The following is a 21381-nucleotide window of genomic DNA, read 5'->3' on the forward strand; positions in this document are numbered from 1 at the left end:
TAAAGGGGAAGACCACCCATTTTCAATATTGAACTATGTCATTAATATACTTTAGAGGAGTTGTGTGGAAATAGAAAAAAGTTCCCCCCCCTTCTGTGTTGCCTAGAACTGGAGGATTGATTTTGGGGTTTGTATTGTAAAGTACAACGTGATGACATCACACCGTTGTACTTTACAATACAAACCCCAAAATCAATTCTCTGTCAACCTTTTTCATATCAAGGTGTATTATTTATTCAGCATTTGAGCCATTTGATACGTTTTTGCTTCTCAGACCCAAGACTTGAATATTTTGTTATTGTTGGATTAAGATTTTGTCCACAATTCCATTCTGTATTTATATGGTAGGACCATAGGAGAGATAACAGGCAAACGTTGATCAAAATTCTTCTACAATCTCCAATTGTGTAGACATATTCAGATGTTTAACAACAATTGTACTCTTGAGAGTGAAACATTAAACCAAATGGCCCCGCAATTTGACACTCACAAGAGTACAGCAGGAGGTGGGGTTCTACATTACTACAGTACAGAAGCAGTGTGGTTTGGCTGAGAGAGCAGAGCACTGAGTTTGCACCGGGCGGAGAATGTTTGTTGGCAGTGTTTATGGATGTGTGTGATGTGCAGACAATTGGACTCGAGTCATGATGACTCGACTTGACTTGACTTGGGAGTCATATTTTGACGACTTGGACTTGACTCGGACATATTGGACAAAAACTTGAGACTTGACTTGACTTGGAAGACAATGACTCCCGACTCGACTCGACTTGACACACGCTGACTCGGACGACTTGCCGCTACGCCACCCACCAAAGCAGTCGTGAACGCCACGCTATAGGTTCACACTTTTATTCATTGATTGATTGCAGCCACGGAGGCACCACACACACACACACACACACACAGCACGAATGGCTATACTGCTGCCCCCCAGCCTAATACAGCCACTACCGGTTCTGCTGCTGCAGTTCCATATAAAAACTTCCACTCCGATGGTAAACAGAGGAACACTCAATGCAAGATATGCAACGCTAAACTCAAAGACAAAGAGGGAACGACGTCAAACTTTGTCCGCCACTTGAAGACGGCGCATGAAGAGAAGTGAAACCAAACATAAGAACATAACATTATTAGAAGTGTGTGCGCGTGTGCATGTGTGTGTTGGTGATATACTGTCGGTCGATAATTTTTTGAACATTAATAATAAGACAACAATGTCACTCACCACTGTCACGAACGTTGATCTGTGACTGCATAAATAATAATATCCAATTATCCATCATGGTAGCAAGCCTCCGTCTTCCAACACTTTATCACTTTTCATAACATACATCCAGTCGTCAGCAGGGTTAAGAACTTCACTAAATAACTCCCACGCAAAAGCTTTATTCCTTCTCATTTAGCCTCCGACAAGTTTTGCTTAGCTAGAGTTGAATTTAGTTCACTCCACTCTCTGTTATTTTCCAGTTTGTCGCTGGAGCGTGTCGCTGTTACTACATGTCATCTTTTCGACACCCGACTCTATGGTCGAAATAATGTCCGTTCGGAAAAGTGAGATTTCCCCGTATCCTTTTGGAACATGGTGGGACCCCAAACAAATGCATGTGTAGTGGAGTATAGGCAGCTAAATTTGTGCCTGATGAGAAATGACATTAACTCATTAACTGCCAAAAACGTGAATCCCTTAAAAATCCCGTTGTCCCACCCTGCCACGCCCGTGAATCCCGTGAATAAAAAAAAAAAAAAAAAAAAAAAAGTTTTTTTTTTTTTTTTTTTTTTTTTTTTTAATTTTTTTTGGACCCCAAAAACGTTAGTAGGCATGATAGCGATCGCGAAATTGCTTGTTTAACCCCCATACAACCCCCATACAACTCAGGTAGCAGACCTCCAAGCTCACAACAGTGTAAAACATAATGGCTGCTATCTCATGAATGCCTGAACGGATTTCCATTCGGATTTTTTTGTTTGAAAGCTGTGAGCAATGTGGACACACGTGGTGCATTATCTAGGCATGGGTGTGCATGATCCGTGCACTATGAATTACATGGAAGTCTATGGAGACGAATGGCAGTTAAAGAGTACGAAGGTATTGTTAAATGGCAGCATATGAGTTAATATACAGTACTAGTAGTACAAAGCATGCACGTTAAGATTATTGTGTCTTGTTTGTTTTTGTTTTTAAAGCAATAGGCCTGTTGAAGTATTAAATGTTGCAAAATGTTGAAAATAAACATTTGTCAAACATGCCATTTCTTTAATGGAATGTATCCTTTGCCATCTACCTAGGTTCTAAATGATCAGACATGTAATGGATAAATGAATAGCTTTTAAGCTGTATACTGGTTTAATTCATGCAGAGTTGCAGACTAATCTGCATGCTATTTTTTGACATTTACTTTAGGAAGAAAGGTTTCTCTCTTCAAGATATAAACCTGAGATATAACCTGTGACTCGACTTGAAAAGCGTGTGACTTACTCAACTGACAACCTTGTGACTTGACTTGACAACCTTGTGACTTGATTCGACGCGACTTGACTCGACGCGACTTGACATGACAACCTTGTGACTCGACTCGACTTGACTTGACATAACCTTGTGCCTCGACTCGACTTGACTTGCCCACAACAGAAAAAACTTGAGACTTGCTTGAGACTTGGACCAAATGACTTGCTACTCGACTTGGACTCGGATCAGAGGGACTTGTACAATTGTCTGGTGATGTGGTGATCCAAGAAGCTTAGCTTGCTTTATTGTCCAGGACGATGCTGAGGTACTTATAAGCTCTCCATCATCTCCAGTGGCTGGGCTGTTGATGGAAGTGGAGCAATGAGAGCCCGGTGACTTTACTGCAGGGGTCAAATATATGAGCTCTTCCCTCTGCCGGAGGAGGAGGGGAATAAAGACTCATTCATACTCCAGAGAAGGTGAAGAGCAGTTCACCGCGGTGTCATTTTCTAAAGTCTCACTGTCTTCACCCTAGTATGACTTTAGAAAACTACACCGCCATGAACTGCTCTTCACCGCTGTGAACTGCTCTTTACAGTGGCGAAATTAGACCTTATTCCCCATGGGTTTTCAGATCAAGGGGGCCCTGATCAAAGGGGCCCGGGTCTGTTGTCTTTGCGCGATTTAAGCGCAAACTACAATGATTAATCCACAGATTAGGAAAGTAGGGCCCTGGGACCCCTAATATATTGGAAATTACAATATATATATAATATCCTGTATGAATTTATGTAGATATGGGCGCATTTTTTTTATTTGGCCTATTAAAAACACATTTTATTTTCGCCACTAGGGGGGGCCCTTGGGTTTTTAAAACCCAAAAACCCTACCAAATTACGCTTGTGGCTCTTTACCTTCCCTATGAATGAATGAGCCTACATTGTGTACCACTGGTGGAAGTGGACGACAGATTGTTTGTGGACTGAGACTGTAGTGAGTCTCTGACCCACAGTTTGAGAACCCCTGAGCTAAAAAGCTAAAAATAAAATGTGAAAGGCCTTTTATAGGCCTTTATAAAAGTCCTGTTCTTCCTACAACAACCACGTTGTTGTTTTCAAATGATACAGCAGGCTTTTGAATGATATTAACCAATTAAGACCTGTCGCCGATTGGACGAATGCCCATCTACAATAAATCTGTATTTCCCATTACACTTTCAAGATTGTTCAAAAACGTAACAGATACATACAGTTGTGGACTATAGAGGCTTTAGGACTGAATGTTTAGTAAATTAAAAACACTCCCCACTCTATCAATCTCATTACATAAGGTTCACACAAACTTCTACTGGTCAAGACTGTGGTTGTACTGGTCAGTTCCCAGTGGTTAACCGTAGAAGACTGTGGTTGTACTGGTCAGCTCCCAGTGCAACTGTAGAAGACTGTGGTTGTACTGGTCAGCCTGTTGTTGTACCCGTCAGACTGTGGCACCTTCACTGTGTTATTGTAACTGTAATTTGAGTTTCAAGCAGGACTTTCCCGTAAAAGAGTGCTCAGTCAACATTTCCTGGATAATAAAAGTAAAACAGAATGACTATTGATTGAGTATATTGTCTGTCTGTGTGTGTGTGTGTGTGTGTGTGTGTGTGTGTGTGTGTGTGTGTGTGTGTGTGTGTGTGTGTGTGTGTGTGTGTGTGTGTGCGTGCGTGCGTGCCTGCGTGCGTGCGTGCGTGCGTGCGTGTGTGTGCATGCGTGCGTGCACACAGGGCAGGGCGTGGATCAGGGTAGTGCTCATGGAGAAGAGACTAGCAGAGTACATCTCCTCTGCACTGAGGGACTTTCGAAACACCAGGTGAGACACTTTACATCCACACAGGGGCGTCACAAGGGGTAGGAAAGTGGGACTGAGTTACTGGGGCCCAAGGTGGAGGGGCCCTAATAACTTTATCTATTGAAAAATAGCAGATATACAAGCTCACAGCGCGGCACCGAGTGCCGCGCTGCGAGCTTGTAGATCTGCTATTTTTGAAAAGTTGTGAAAATGTGTGAAAATCTTTGAATATATGTATTTTTTAAGCAAACATTTCTAACTCAAATTTTGCTTCTGGGGGTCCCTGGAACTAAATATTTTAAGATCGGGGTCCGTGGGCCAAATTCATATCATCTTGGGGGTCCTTGACATAGGTTTCTGGCACACATTTTCACGATTTTTCAAAAATAGCAGATCTACAAGCTCACAGCGCGGCACTCGGTGCCGCGCTGTGAGCTTGTATATCTGCTATTTTTCAATAGTTAACATTCATGGGGGGCCCGCAGTGAATCCTTGTACCCAGGGCCCAGAATTTGGTGTGACGCCCCTGCATCCACATCATAAACAGCATAATGGACTAAATGGACTGTATGTCTCTCCAACGCTGTCTCTCTCTCAGCTTCCCTACTGTCTGTGTGCTACAATCTGTTTGTGTGAGAGCAACAGAGATTGAGAGAGAGAGAGAGTCAGAGAGAGAGAGAGAGAGAGAGAGCGATTGTATCTGTTTGTTTCTTCAATATGTGTGTGTGTGTGTGTGTGTGTGTGTGTGTGTGTGTGTGTGTGTGTGTGTGTGTGTGTGTGTGTGTGTGTGTGTGTGTGTGTGTGTGTGTGTGTGTGTGTGTGCTTCTTGTGTGCAGGAGGTTTTATGAAGATGGATCCATTATGCTAGGAGAGGAGGCAGGCCTACTGGCAGACACTCTCATCGGCCTCAATACCATTGACTTCAGGTAGCAAACCTCATGTCCATCAACTTCAAGCAAAGCTGTTTTACTCCAAAATGGCTCGTTGTTTTCAAAAAGTTGTATACAAATACAGCTAGATATGCAAGAACGATAGAAAGACAGACAGATACATTAGCTAGAGGGTCTTGATCCATGTTTCCTCTCTGGTTAGCTTCTGTCTGAAAGGAGATGGTCTGGATGGCACCTGCCCTGCGGTGATCGACTACACACCCTACCTGAAGTTCACTCAGAAGTACGTGATCCTTAAGTTTGTTCATTTACAACTATAGCGACCACCCAACAACCGAACCACTTAAGGCTCTAACAGAGTCCAGGGTGAAGAGCTATTCACTTCACCTTGTTGTAGTTTCCTAGCTATCACCTAGACTTTGTTATGTATTTTTAGGTGATAGCTAGAAAACTACACCGCGGTGAAATGAATAGCTCTTCACCCTGGACTCTAATAGAGGCTTTAGTAACCACATACTGTCAACAACCTACCCTGTCCCCACTCGGTATCACCACGAACGCTCGGTAAACATCCCAATCTTGGAACACCATTGACTAATCGTTAAACTTTTGTTTGACTTGTTTTATTCGTATTTGAAACAGTTTTGGACGTATGAAGTTTCCACCCGATAGAGACGATCTAGAAAATATATAAAAACTATTCCAAAATGCAGACTATGTCGGACCTACAAGCTCGCAATGTGTCGCAGACTTTGTAGGTCAGGTATTTTCACTATTTGTCAATGATACCACGATATACAGTATATGACGCTGTTCGTCCGTGTGCTAAAAGCCCCTGGCTACACCGAGGATGGAGTATTTGTGCGGTAGACCTGAGGAGTCTGTGTACAAAACGCATATACGCACATGTACAAAACAGAACCAATCCTATTTTTACAGCTTGTATCTTTACAAACGCGTTGTGCGCACGCAGTAAATTCTACGCACAGACGCGCGTGAAAAGCCTTAGTCTGGCCGTCATGTGGTTAAGTGAATGCAGCTTCTCAAGTGCAGTGCGCCCTCTTGTGTCGTGCCCGGTGCAGTGCAGACAGTATCAGCAGCGATGACGAGGAGGAGATGAGGACCATGGGCAGCAGCGGCAGCGAGAGCAGCACGCCCGACAGAGTGGCCACGGCGGCCGCCATCTTCACCCAGCAGAGCAGCTGGGTCAGCAAGTGTAAACGACTGGAGCAGAAGTACCGCATGGTCCTGGAGCAGAAGGTAACCTCAGCTTGTGTGTGTGTTGTGTGTGTGTTGTGTGTGTGTGTTGTGTGTGTGTTGTGTGTGCTCAGTGGTGGAAAGTAAATAAGTCAGTACATCCACTCATGTGTTGTACCTGAGTAGTAATTCTGCTGGGATGGAGAGGGTTGGCAGGCCAAACCACCACTTCTGTGAGGAAGGACCCAAACACTACAGACTGCAAGGAGGGTTTAAAAATCAGGGTGTCTGTTGTTGCAAGACCCGAAACACCCTGAGATCCTATACAACACTGATGATGTGTCCAAGATTGCATCAGTAGATGTTTTATTTACTGAGGTACTTTTACAATACTTCATTCTTCATCTCCGCCTCAGAGGCAAACATTGTTCTTTTTACTCCACTGCAATTATTTGGCAGCTTCAACGTGTTACATTGGATAAATCATTAATACTAAACTAAACTTTACCGGCTGCAACATTAACGTGATGCATAATTACAATCTTGTTACTGCTTGGATAGACATGCAGTCCACTCTGTGGTCAGGTTCCAAGGTAAAGCAAGTTAATGAGTAACACACAGACACACAGTGGTGCTCAAACGTTTTCATATGAAGGACCCCCAAAATGAAATGTATTTGGCCACGGACCCCCATCTCAAAATATTTGGTTCCAGGGACCCCCGCAGAAGCAAAATTTGAGTTACAAATATTCACTTAGAAAAAACATATATTCAAAGACTTTCACACATTTTCACCACTTTTCAAAAATAGCAGATCTACAAGCTTGCAGCGCAGCACTCGGTGCCGCGCTGTGAGCTTGTAGATCTGCTATTTTTCAATAGCTGAAGTATAAAATAATTAAGGCCGCTCCACCTTGGGCCCTAGTAACTCAGTCCCACTTTTCCCCAAACTGAAATGAGATCAGTGGAACTCCTGTGGGCGTTTATCACTCTTGTGAAGTAGTTTGTGCACGTGCCTCGTGCACACAGTAGGCCTGTGTTCGTCTCTGTGTTACTTGAGTTGTTTTTTCCCACAGGATCACATGCATGCAGGTCATTATTTTGTTTGTGTGGTATTTTTGTCTGAATGACGCCAGGGCAGCTAATTGGACAATTAGCTTGTTAAGTGCCAGCAGGAGAACATCCTGCCAATTAAGGACACACACATGCACACACACACACACACACACACACACACACACACACACACACACACACACACACACACACACACACACACACACACGTGCACGCTCACACGCAGAGGTAGACAACTGTAAATCAAATTAGTCATAGCATACAGTATCTAGGTTACTGCTTAGCAGAATTTAAAATATATATTTTTTTATTATATTTTTTGACCAATATTTATTTCCCCCCGACTCGGTCGAGGCAGACGACCGCCCACCCAGCTTGGGTCTGCCTGTCGTTTCTTCCAGCTAATGTTTTTTTTTCATTGCCACTGACTTTTGTACTTGAATTTTACTTGTAACAGAGTGTTTCTACAGTACATTGCAGCATTGCTACTTTTTGCGACCGTCAGGTTGCAGTTACTATCAAAACCTGGACTGGCTGTCAGTCAGTCAGTCTGTCAGTCAGTCTGTCAGTCAGTCTGTCCGTCACACGTCACGTCACACTTTTGCCCTACTCATATCTCCGCCACCGTTGCCCCTATCCATGCCAAACTTTACGCACACACTCCTTGGCTGCCAAACCACAACCTCCACCGCTCATTTCTCACATGGCCCTCTTCTCGCGCCACCATGAGGTTGATTCTTGCAAAACAAATTTTTGGACACTGCTCCTACAGATTTTGGCCTAAAATCACGCAAAGCGGTACACAGTATAGTCACTGGGACGCGGCCGTCTATTGTGTGTTTCATTGATCCCCACTCTAAAACAACATTCTTTTTTCACAGTAGACATATAAAATTCGTATGAGTACTGTGATTAATGTTTTCATATTGAATTCGTACGCATTAATGAGAAAGACCGATTTTATCAAATGCTATTTAAAACAGGCAAATATACAGGGCACCTAAGACATCTCCATGGCAACCAGGAAGAAAACATTACAAAAGCTGACATTTCTCGCCCAAAAAGACTAACATTAGCGTAATAAATTGCTTTTTCCTAACGAACTTGCAACAGGTATACCATAGACTACTAATAGTTACCGTATTTTCCGGACTATAAGGCGCACTTAAAAGCCTTTAATTTTCTCAAAAAACTACAGTGCGCCTTATAGTCCAGTGCGCCTTATATATGGATCATTCATTGACATTGACATTCCCTTTAGCACAGCTCCATCTGTTGGATGCATAACGCAACGGTAGCGTCTATTATGTGCGCCTTATAGTCAGGTGCGCCTTATATATGAAAACAGTTTGAAAATAGACCATTCATTGACAGTGCGCCTTATAGTCAGGTGCGCCTTATAGTCCAGAAAATACTGTAATTCATAACCGTGTTGGACTACTTTTATATACCAGTTTATATTTTCGCTATTGCCTGTCGTTCACTGACACTGTAGTCTCTGGAACGCGGGCGTTTCATACTACCATTATCATAAAATAAGTGGTAACATTATTTTTCTGCTTTCAATTATACAAGTAGAGATTAGATTATGAAAGGAAGGTGATTAGGTGATGAAAACTAGCAAAACTATAGCAGTCATTCACTTTGATCAACGCGATGCATCTCCCGTCCAATGTAATTGTGATGTGGATGTCAAACAAACGTTAATCACGTCGTATTTAATTATACTTTATCTGTTACAGATGATTGTCCAAATAAACTGTAGACTACGTTATTTAAACTGTGAGCCATTTATAGATAATATGCAGTGTTGCCCTGGGCATCGTTGTAGGCTGTTATAGGTCTGCATTAACATATGAACTGAACGAGTATGCATGAATGAATGAATGAATGGTTTTTATTTCGGTTCAAGGTTAAAATCATTGTAAAAACAATAACAACACAAAATAAAAAAATAAACAATAATTCAACCGAAAAGGACTAGGCAGAAGCCGAAGCTTATAGTGCCTACCCTTTTTGTCCTTTCTATAATTTTAAATTCTTAAATCATAAACAAAGTCATTGTAATGTTATAACAAAACAACACAAAAAACAAAAGAAAAAAATTTAACAATTTGCGTTTCTCGCATTAATATAATATTTCATCTTTTACAAAACAGTTTTATACATATTTACTACATTATCTTTAAAGTTTTTCTTGAACAGGTAAATAGAACTACACATTTTAAGGTCATTTTGACAATTATTCCATATTTCTCGTGCTCTAAATGATGTACATCTCTTCTTAATGTTTGTTCTAGGAGTCTCCATTTCAAACAAGCTTTTGGCCCTCAGCTCATACTTGGTTTCTTTGATTTGGAACAATTTCTGAATGCAGAATGGCAGTGATTTAAGCTGTGCTTTGAATGCTAATAAGACTGTTTTCTGATCAACTATGTCATAGAATTTCATGATGTTATATTTAATAAATAGTTTATTAGTTGGTTCATAGTAATCAGATCTATTTATTATTCTTATAGCTCTCTTCTGCAGTAGAAAAATAGGGTTGGTATTAGTTTTATAGGTGTTACCCCATATTTCCACACAATACGTGATGTATGGAACTAAGAGTGAACAATAAAGCAAAAACAATGATTTTTGGCAGAGGATATATTTGGTTTTATATAATATTGCTATAATTTTAGATATTTTTAATTTTACATTATTTATATGTGATTTCCAGCATAGTTTATCATCAATCATTACCCCCAAGAACTTATTTTCCTTTACTCTTTCTATCTCCATACCATTTATTTTTATTGTTGCTTGGTGATTTATTTTCCTTGTGCCAAATATCATGTATTTCGTTTTAGTTATGTTCAATGATAATTTATTAATGTCGAACCATGTTTTTAACCTTTTTAATTCTACTTCTACTGCATTCAGAAGCCATTCCAAATTCTTCCCAGAGCAATATAGGTTTGTATCATCAGCAAACAAGACGTATTTTAATAGAGTAGACACTTTACAAATATCATTAATATACAATATAAATAATTTTGGCCCTAAAACGGAACCTTGTGGAACGCCATAAGTGACTCTTTCCCACTCAGATGCATCAAGTTATCAATGATTTAACTCCATGATAGGGACTTAGGTGTGAAGTCATTCAAATATCGTACCCTAAACAAATCACAAAAGCAACACAAAGTACCTTCATTGATGAGCTGCTTCTTCCTGTCATCTGATCAGTGTCCACACAGGGGATTAATTCGAGTTGCATTTTAATATCAAATGAAACTAACAGAGCAAAAAACTATGTGCTGAACCAATGCGAGTCTTTGAGAATTACAGTTAAGTATCTTCACCAATAATGAGCACATTTCAAGAGACACGGTAACACATTCATTGTACTAAATGACAAGAAAGCATTCAGAAAGATATGGTAACCAGTGAAATACCAAGTTACCAGTAATTTCTTCAAAGTTAAAGATATTACAAAACAGCAGCAAACTGTGGCTGACCCAGCAACGACTTAACACACATTTTCTGCATTTTGAGTGGATTTCACACCAGCATGAACTAGCATACGTGTCAAAGAGCAGCACAATGATAGATTGCATGCACAGAAAAAAAAGACACCAAAAAGTGTGATAAATCTTTATTTTCCAGAATCGTTTTAAAATGGGCTGCATTATATGTTCAATCATGAATGTAGACCCATCTCATAAGACTGCTGTCTGCATTATGACACAATCCACGTCACAATGATTTCCCAGATCTTGTGGTTTGTGGCTCCTGCAGCTCTGCAACCCACGTCAAGTAGTCTGTAACACATATTATCACATAACAATGAAGCATTTTTATAACGCTTTGCTAAGTACTCAAAGCGCTCTTCGATGGACCATTCATTCATGTATATCCAATTAAGTTTGTATAATGTAATCTCGGGTGTTCTGTTCTGTATTATTTAGGCTCTGTAGATTATTTAGAGCCAAAACTGTTAGCATAACCTTTAATACTCACTACATTCTAAATACTGTACTACCACGCCAGGACAAGTAGACAGAATGGCATCAGAGCCTGAATCTAACTGTACCAGCACATCAACTTGAAGATCGAGATAAAACAATTAACCATATAATAAACCTTTAATATTTGACAGTGCAGTAAATCATAGCACTGAACAGGGTCGTAGTATTATATAGTAGGCTATGTAGATGGAGCACTGTGACAAGACAAACGTAATCTAAACACTTCAAACACATTAACAGCTGTCTTAATTAAAGATCGGGACTTATATTGTCTTATATTAAAGATCGGGACATATTGATTGGCCACTGCTTAATATATCTTAACCATTTGCAGCTGTAAATATTCACGCTAAATGTGCATCTTTAAAACAGCCTGCTGCCATCAATATTGTCCCGTCTATGATCGCCACAAACGTTATAATGATCCATGTTAATGCGTCGTCAACACGGCTCATTCTATAGTCTGCGTTCATTGTAAATGTTCATGAGTATATCAAACAATGAGCATCATCACGAAACAAATATTACCTTCACAGGAGTTGTCGTTGTGTTGTGTGTTAGCTGCTATGGTTAGCTGTGATCAGAGCGTCCACGACGGGTACTTCCTGCTTCCTGCATCAAGGAACGTGATTGGCCGAAACGGCTGAGCCGTATAAGGAACACACGCTTTGATTGGTTTATACTTCGGTTGCCAGGTATCGTGTTGCCACATTTTTAATAATAAGTAGTGAAATTATTTATTAAGTTTTCTTATTGTGAAGTTCACGTTCAGATTGGAAACATCTGATACTGTGTTCACACATAATTTATCTACACAATACTAAAAAAAATAGGCAATTTTATGATGGGGATCAACTAAAACCTTAACTAAACTAGATAGACCTTGAAGTCCCAGAGTCTAGTATCTCTAAAGTCATGTCATCAACATGGATCTGTCCCATTTCCCATATTCCCTCCTGATTGGCTATGACTTCCTTCTAAACTTTGTGTATGCGACTTGACGGTCACTTATCTCCCGATTAAGTAGTCTTACTGGTACTTAGGTACATTAAAAATACTATTTTTCCTCACCGCTGGTCTGTCAGGGCTACCTGGAGGAGCTGGTGCGTCTGAGAGAAGCCCAGCTGTCTGAGGCCGTGTCTCACAACAAAGCGCTGCAGCAGACGCTGACGGACGCTCACCTCACCCACACCCTGGAGAAACAGCAGCTGCAGTACATCGTCCTGGAGCTGCAGGACCAGCTGTGAGTCTGTGTGTGTGTGTGTGTGTGTGTGTGTGTGTGTGTGTGTGTGTGTGTGTGTGTGTGTGTGTGTGTGTGTGTGTGTGTGTGTGTGTGTTTGTGCAAGAGAAGATATCGTCGTTGTCGGGTGGAAACCTTGTATGTCCAAGACCGTTTGTTTTGTATTTATCATTTTAAAAATGAACAAAACTAGTGAAAATTGCAGATCTACAAGCACACAACGCCTCGCACCGCGAGGCGTTGTGTGCTTGTAGGTCGGCTGTTTTCACCACTTTTGTGCGACAGCCTTGTATGATGAAGCAGGGCTTTACTTGGTGAACAAAAGTACACATTTGAAACTTGGAGATACGAGGTTTCTGCCCGACAGTGACGATATCCATCTTTTAATTAGTGTTGAGACAGCACTCTGTCTCTCTCGATCGATATTACAATCTGTAGACAGGAGATGATTGATTGATCTCCCTGGAAGGAGAGACAGAGAGAGAGAGAGAGAGAGAGGAATAAAGAGATTGTGACCTCAACTAAATGACACAGCGACCAGAGATCAATGCTGCAGTTGTCATGTGTCATCATCACGGTGTCATTTGTGGCTTTTATGTTTTTATTTGATTCTTTTATGGCAGTCAGAAGAAATGTCAGCACTCACGCGCATGTCCTTCGGGTCCTTTTTATTGAATAGTCGCAGGGAGCAATCGATAAAGGTACAGCCTCAACACGAAGCCTTATTCGGTTAAACGAACCCGGACGTGTTTCTGTTTTACAGTACATAGACGAGGCACCTTAAGGACAGGCACACCATCCAACTTGTCCAATAAATAGAAGGGATGGATATGGTTAGTTACGTCAATATACCGTATACACAGCTCTTTTAGTGTTGTTACTCTCACACGTTTTCGTGCCAAGGGCTTTTGATTAATTGACTGACAAAAATGTAGTACAGTCAAAAAACACCTGGTCTAAAAGGATCACAGCAAAAAAGTTGTTGCGGAGGACTCCCAAAAGGATATGTATTTGGCCGCGGACCTCCATATGAAACAAGGTTTTGTGCCAGGGACCCCCAGGAGAGAAGATTCTATATGCATGAGGCCAAGGGCCCCCCATTTGATTTGATCTCTGGGACTGCAATCTATAAAATCCCAACTGCTCATCCGCACTGCCAGCGAGCAAGTGTTCTGACTCTGAGAGTGTACACATGGCACCAAATGGTCCATTTGGTGCCATGTGTACACTCTCTGAGTTTTAGACTCATAACACCCATAACTCCTCCATTGGTTCCATGTGTACATCTCAGAGTTACACCCACAACTCCTCAAGAAGTTTGAGAATCACTGCATTAGGCCACGGCCTAATTTGATTAGATTTATATATATAAAAAAAGAAAAGGATCTGGGATAAGATGGGATTTTTATCTTTATTTTATCTCTGGGACCCCAAAAACACACAATACACTAATTGAACTCAGAGTTAACTGCTCCTTTCCATTTACCTGGGACCACCTCGAGGACCCCTGGGGGACCCCGGACCTCAGGTTGAGAACCGCTGGAGTAGGCTACCACCACAGACCACCTGTAATACACTCATCATTTACATAAAATCATGATAATTGAAAGAAAACGTTAAACTAGTGACTGAAAACTCTATGTGTGTATGCGTGTGTTGTGTGCGCGTGTGTGCGTGTGTGTACATGTGTGTACGTGCGTGTGTGCGCGTTCAGGACGGTTTTGAAGAACAATGACGTGCGCTCCAGACAGGAACTGACAGCTCATCTGACCAATCAGTGGCCTTCCCCCTGCGCCCCGGATACCAACGCCGTTGCCTTGGATACGCTACTATACAGGAAGCAAACATGCCAGTGGCAGGAGTACGTAGACCAGGGGGTTCAAAGGAATACCAGAAAATTTGCCTTCTTTCAAAGTCGCCCCAGACTCGTTTCCCAACGGGTCTGTGGCCTTAAGCTAGATGCAGATTAGACTAAAATCAAATATGTGCTTCTGGGGGTCCCTGGAACAAAAAGGTTTGCAATAGGGGTCCATCCGTGGAACAAAATATTTTGAGATGGGGGTCCACGGCCAAAAACACATTTTGGGGGTCCTTAACCACTGATAGGCACATTCTACAAATGTCTTCTAAATCATAACAATTTTCTGAAAAAGACGTATGTTGCCATCAGTGTTTCTCAAACTTTGTCATGTGAAGGACCCCCAGAATGATATGTATTTGGCTACATACCCCATCACAAAATATTTTGTTCCAGGGACCCCCAGAAGCAAATATTTGATTTTAGTCTATTCTGCATCTAGCTTAAGGCCACAGACCCGTTGGGAAACGAGTTTGGGGGCGACTTTGGAAGAGACTTATCTGGCTACCGTTCAAAGGTCATAATATGGGACACATTCACTGTTCTAGACCAGTGGTTCTCACAGCGGGGTCCGGGGACCCCTAGGGGTCCTTGAGCTGGTTCCTTATCAAAATGAGTTAAGATGACCAAATCAAAATGAGTTGTACACTTTAACTCTACGCTTCAGCTAATAGAACGGTATTGTGCATGCATAAAGTGAATGGCAAATCGAGTGGCAAAGTGAGTTTAATGCAGTTTAACGCTGCTCTTTTACCGCTTTGGACGTTCCCGTTCGCCCCAATTTTGAACCCAGCTCGTTGCCAATACGAACGCTCGTTCTTTTACCTTGTCTGATGACTGTAAGCTGATGAGGGGTCGCGCGGGTGTTTACAGTAAAAAAAAACATCTCCCGTAATGCTGCTTTCAAATCTCCACCACACGTAAACATCAATGATGTCCAATTCACTTCCTGGCTGTTTTCTGTGGACCTGATCTAGATTATGCATTTCTATGCTCTGAACAGCGGAGCAGCCCAATTCTTTGCATAAGGCTGCCCTCTGCCGCCAGCTTGGCTAAAGTACACATATAATAAATAAAGAAATAAATCGTTTGGAAATATTGAATAGATCTTTTTCTATAACATCGCAAAGGTAAGCTGCTTTTTGCTGGCACCAGCCCCAATAAATAAATAATAAATCTGGCAGTAGAACTGTTAATGCAATCAGATACAGTAGAACTTTTATGTTTGGATGTATGGGCTGTCAAGGCCAGAAAGCCGTTTTTTTGTCACTCAGTAGGCGCTGCCACATAATCTTCGGGCCAGCAGTGGTTCCCTATGGAGACACAAAGAAGACTCTTTGTGTCTCCATAGGGAACCACTGCTGGTCATCAAATGGTTCTTGACATGTAAATGAACACCACCAGACTGTTCTACTTGCCTCTATGAGCCCCGTAACAGACTGACCCACTCATCACTAGTGTGCGTGTATGAGAGAGGGACAGTCTGTTTGATAATGATGATGCGTAATGTTGCAATGTCTGTAGGAGCAACAAATACAGAAATACAAGAGGAGGAAACTGTGGAGAAGGGGAGCTGTTTGAGGCATGAACCTTAGAAAGGCTGTACACCCCTGTCCCACCCTGCTGGCTGTCCCTTTAATACACCCTGTCACTACTTCTGCTTCTCACTCAAATGTTCCCCCATTCCGTATCCATACCTTTTATACAGAACAATGAGGTGGAATGATGATGCAATATTGCTGCCTCGAACAGGCTGCGTGAAAGGTACTTATGTCACTCTCTCTCTCTCTCTCTCTCTCTCTCTCTCTCTCTCTCTCTCTCTCTCTCTCTCTCTCTCTCTCTCTCTCTCTCTCTCTCTTTCTCTCTCTCTCTGTGCAGTAAGAGTTTCCAGGGTCTGGAGCAGCTGTCAGCTGATATGAGTGTGTCTCAGTCATCTCTGGAACCATCACACACGCCCAGGGCCCCTAGCGCTCACTGGACCTCTCATGGTACGCTAGTGCTGCTCACACCTTTTAGGCTCAGGGCACCTCTGAATAACGTTTTCATCCACTGCACCCCTGGTACTTTACAGTACCCTACATGTATGTCAAATACTGTATGTAAGTCTTTCCCCCCTAAGATACAGTATGTCACGAGGAAAACTTGAGAGAATATCGGTTTCCATTTGGACAGATCGAAAATAAACGTTATACTTGGCTTTAACCTCTTGAACCCCAGCATCCCGATTCTCTGGAGAACGCTCACCAAAAATAGACGATCTTCAAGCTCACAACACCTCACACAGCGTGATGGGTTGTGAGCTAGTAGATCTGCTATTTTTGGTGAAAAGACATAATGCTGAACAAAGATCGCACCAAGCACAGTGCAACTCAGGTCTAGTATAAGTGATTAAACTGAAGTGATGTAGATGAATTCCAAACATTATCAAAGTATTCTGAGTCACCCCTGGACTTTCATCACGGCACCCACTTTGAGAAGCTGTGTTGCATATCAGTGGTTTTCAACCTTTTTCATATCAAGGTCCATTATTTATCCGGCTTATGAGCTACGGACCACCATTTTGATGAGTTTTAGCCTCTCAGACTCAAATGTAGAATATTTTGTTATTGTTGGATACGATTTTGTCCACAATTCCATGCTGCTTTGATGTGGTACCATGGGAGAGATAGCATTCCAACGTTGACCAAAATAAAACAATATTTCTACATTCTCTAATTGTTAGGAAAGATACCTTTAATGGTATCGATTGCATGACGTCGATACTATCGGGTATCGGTTCACGTAAAAACGAACGATACCTTGTTTCGATACTCTGGAATGCACCCCTGGCCGGTCACATCTGTAACAGTTGGGCTACTGAGAGTTTAATGACTGCTTTAGTAGGCTACACTCGTTACTGTGGAAAATAGCCGACAATAGCCTATAATGTTTATTATTATGATGATTATCCAACGTCTATACTCTCCGCTCCGCCACACTGTGTGATGATCATCATCACCTCTGCTCAAATAAAAAGTATCGAAAATGGTATCGAAAAGGGTATCGTATCGATTCCCAGGTATCGAAAAAGGTATCGTATTGATTCAAAGGTGAACGATACCCATCCCTACTAATTGTGTAGACTTCTTGTAAATTAGGTAATGCAGATGTATAACCATAATTTAACTCAAGAGTTAAAGATCTATAAGGGTCTGTTTGATACCTTCTCTCCATCATTTAGCTGGGGACCGCCCAGAACCCCCACAAGGACCACTGGTTTAAAACCACTGGTTTATATCGACAACTCAAACGGATGTGGCGGTGATCCATAGCGAAAATGTGTCAAATAGGCTTGTATAAAAGGGGCCCCAATTTAAACAAGCCAAAAGCTTTCTTGCGGTTTTTATCCTTTTAGTTGACCTTGTACCAGTGAACTGTACTTTCCGGTACCTTTTCCTATGCAAACCTCTAATAAAATCTGCAATCAATCGATCAATCAGCAATCCTCAAAGCAGGTGCGGTTCAGAATCAAATTAAATGCCTTCCCTCCTGTACTGTATTGTGCTGCTGATGTGGAGAATCATTAATTACTTTGTCTCTCCACTGCCTCCCACTCAGCTTTCCTATCTGTCTGTCTCTCCTACACTGTCTCCCTCTCAGCTGTCCTACTGTCTGTCTCTCTTACACTGTCTCCCTCTCAGCTTTCCTACTATCTGTCTATCCTTCACTGTCTCCCTCTCAGCTTTTCTAACTCTCAACTAAGAAACAACACAAAGGCCATTGAAACAGAACAAGAGGAGACGTGAGTCCTCAGCATTAATCTTGCCTGTCCCCCCTGTCGTCTAGGTAAGGAGGAGACTCCGTCTCTCAGAGGACTGTGTGGCTCTCTGACGTCGGTGGCCAGCTACAAGTCCCTGGCCAGCCTCAAGTCCAGCGAGTGCCTGGCCAGCCCCACCACGGAGATGAGCAGTCCGGGCCTCAGCCCCTCCTAGGACGACACACCACGAACCACCATCATGCTAGGTCCAAGACTGTCCGGCAACTATCTGCATACAGACAACTGAGGCAGCACATGTCTCTTAAAGGGTTTGGGGTTTTGAATGTTCAGCCTAGTGGCTTTGAAAGTGAAGCTGGTGAAAGCTGAAAGGCAGGGTATATGTCCACTGTTGGGAGTGCAGCGCAGCATGTGGAGTTTCCTAGAATTGTTGGTCCCATAGCAGCTCAAACTACCATTCAGGAGTAAGCTAGTTTACCGTAAGCTAGTTGATTCATTCGGCCCATAGTTTGGACGCACACACACACACGCACGCACGCACGCACGCACGCACACGCACACACACACACAAAATGCTGTATGCTGGACAAGCTTTTTTCTTTTTCCCTTCTCTCTTCATGTCTTGTCTTTGCGACAACAAGGTATGAGTGAATGAATGTACAGTGTCAACTCTGGCTAATGCTCAAATAAGTCAATACAAGACAGTATGCAGTGTGGTTCTATAGTGTGTGAGAGATTGTGTGCATACTACATGGGCTGTGTGTTGTTCTATTCTTCTAGCATGTTGTGTAACAGTGGGTGATGTCTGTATGGCAGTTCTGTAAAAAAGAAAAACTGTTTTATAGTGATTTATTGCTACTGTATATGTTGCTTCCTGTTGTATGAACTCCATACTCCATACATACCAGGGGGCTCATTTATATTTATCAAAATCAAGTTGTCATTCATACAAACGCTTGATTTTGGTGTCTAAATCCAGAAGATGGATTTCTTCCCCACTTTTTGGGGATATATCAAAATTCATAACTCTAATCTGTTGATAATACTCTACTGTTGAAAACCGGGATGCTAAGGAAATGGTTTTCAGAAGTATTCCTACAATGTAGTAATATTCAGCGTAAAGTCATAACGAAAGGTTTTATTTTATCCAAGGTCCCAGAGATATCTGTAATAAATCATAGGCCATCGCACAACAGTGTTGCTTGCCCACGACAACTGATTTTCAAGGAATTAACATGTTTTTTTCCCATTGTGTGCTGGAGCATAGCCTCTGTTCCCATAATGACACCATATTACAGAGCCAAACAGCACAATGTCAAGATTATTGGCTAATAAATGCTCTGTCATACACCTACCTGTGTGGTGCACCAGAAATAGCAGATTTACAAGCTCACAACACACTGTGTCTGCAACGCACTGTGAGCTTGTAAATAGGCTATATCTGATGCACAACACCATCATATGATGAAGTATGAATCAGGCTTAAGGATACAGATAATATCTTTTATGTTTATGTCACACCAGAAGTATTTTTTGTACAGAAGTGGAGAATATAAAAATGAATTACATTTGTTTTATCATGTCAATGTTGAAATATAAAGCTTATGTATGTCCATTGAAACACACAGGTGCTGTGTGCCTAATTACATAGGGCTGTGTAGGTCTGTCCCCATCCAAGCTCTCTATACATTGGTCTTTCTTTTTGAATCTGTGCTGATGATTTGTGACGTTAATGTGGCAGCTTAGCCGTTTGCATTTTTATCTACGTCGACGCGTTTCTGTTCCAGATATTACAGTATTGCACGCAGTACTAACGGTCTCTTTGGTTCTCAGGTAATGCTCCCAACATGAAGGCTCTTTAGTCTGTGGGTTGTGTGGGTGTAATGTTAACTGTTCTGTGAAGTAACTGTAGCTCTGTACCATAGGCCTACACGCTGCAGTGTGTTAATATATTTTTGTTTTGTAAGGTTACCTAGAACAGTGGTTCTCAACCTGTGGGCCGGGACCCCCAGGAGGGTCCACAATTTAGTTAGTCATTTAGTTAATCATCTGGGTCCCCAGATGATTAACTAAAGTCCAACAACGTTTTCTCACTCAACAGTAAACAAATCAACATGGTTTAATTGTATAGAGGGTATCTGCACATTTCTAAAGTGACAATTTAAGGACATTTTATTACCTCTAAAATGACAAATTAAACCTTGGCAATTTAAGGACTTTTTAATACCTTTAAAAGGACAAATTAAACTTTGGCCAAATTGCCAAATATCATTGGCAGAAATTGTGAAAATAGCAGATCTACATGCTCGGGTTGTGAGCATGCAGATCGGCTATTTTCACAATAAAACCGTGATATACAAAATGTAATGCCTCAACTCTTAGTGCTTGTCAGGGTGTGTGTGTGTGTGTGTGTGTGTGTGTGGGGGGGGGGGGGGGGGGGGGTGGTCCCAGTTAAAATATGATTATTTTGGGGGTCGCGGCCTGAAAAGGTTGAGAACCGTTGACCTAGAATGACTCGTTCCTGAAATCATATCTGCGTTGCTTCGGGGCAGACGGCGCATTAGTGAATGCATTTATTCAGACATTGTCGACCTTGTTCAGGTGCCTTAGGTTAAACTAATTAACAGATTAGTTAATAGTTACGCACGTCAAGCTAAGTCGCAGCTGGACGGGACAAATCATCAACTGGAACCCAGCGTTGACATCCGTGTGTATTTTTAGGATGACTGTGCATGTTTTTGTGGATCGGGATTGAAAATGTGTTTTTGCGGTCCACCCATCTGACCACCTAACAGATGGGTGAGCCACTTGCATTTTCAAAGCATGTTTCTTTTAATGATCAATGGATGGATTGTGTTCTGGTTTGAGAACCACTGGCTTTAAAGCTGCAATCCGTAGGTTTGAGCTTGCGGCTGTTACCATGGTGGATGCTCATCTCCAAATTTGGCACACTGTGTAATATCAGTGATGTCACCATGCTCATCTCCAAATTTGGGCATTGTTTCAGCAAGCGGCTGTTACCATGGTGGCAAAACTGTGTAGTATCAGTGATGTCAGCATGCAGACAGACGGT

At 41.9% G+C, this 21381-nt stretch overlaps 1 protein-coding gene across 1 annotated transcript in view; it reads left to right on the forward strand.

Moving 5' to 3' along the window:
- Positions 1-20461, forward strand: part of rundc3b (RUN domain containing 3b) — a 28985-nt gene extending 8524 nt beyond the window's left edge. The window contains exons 4-10 of the mRNA XM_080752180.1: positions 4215-4300; positions 5116-5205; positions 5372-5452; positions 6252-6429; positions 12542-12699; positions 16433-16542; positions 18380-20461. Coding sequence (XP_080608306.1) covers positions 4215-4300; positions 5116-5205; positions 5372-5452; positions 6252-6429; positions 12542-12699; positions 16433-16542; positions 18380-18525 — 849 coding nt within the window. The 3' untranslated portion in view covers positions 18526-20461. The remainder of the gene's footprint in view (positions 1-4214; positions 4301-5115; positions 5206-5371; positions 5453-6251; positions 6430-12541; positions 12700-16432; positions 16543-18379) is intronic.
- The last annotated feature ends 920 nt before the right edge of the window (positions 20462-21381 follow it).

This window comes from Nannobrachium achirus (genome assembly GCF_963921795.1).
Source record: "Nannobrachium achirus genome assembly, chromosome: 2".
Classification (NCBI taxonomy): Eukaryota; Metazoa; Chordata; class Actinopteri; order Myctophiformes; family Myctophidae; genus Nannobrachium; species Nannobrachium achirus.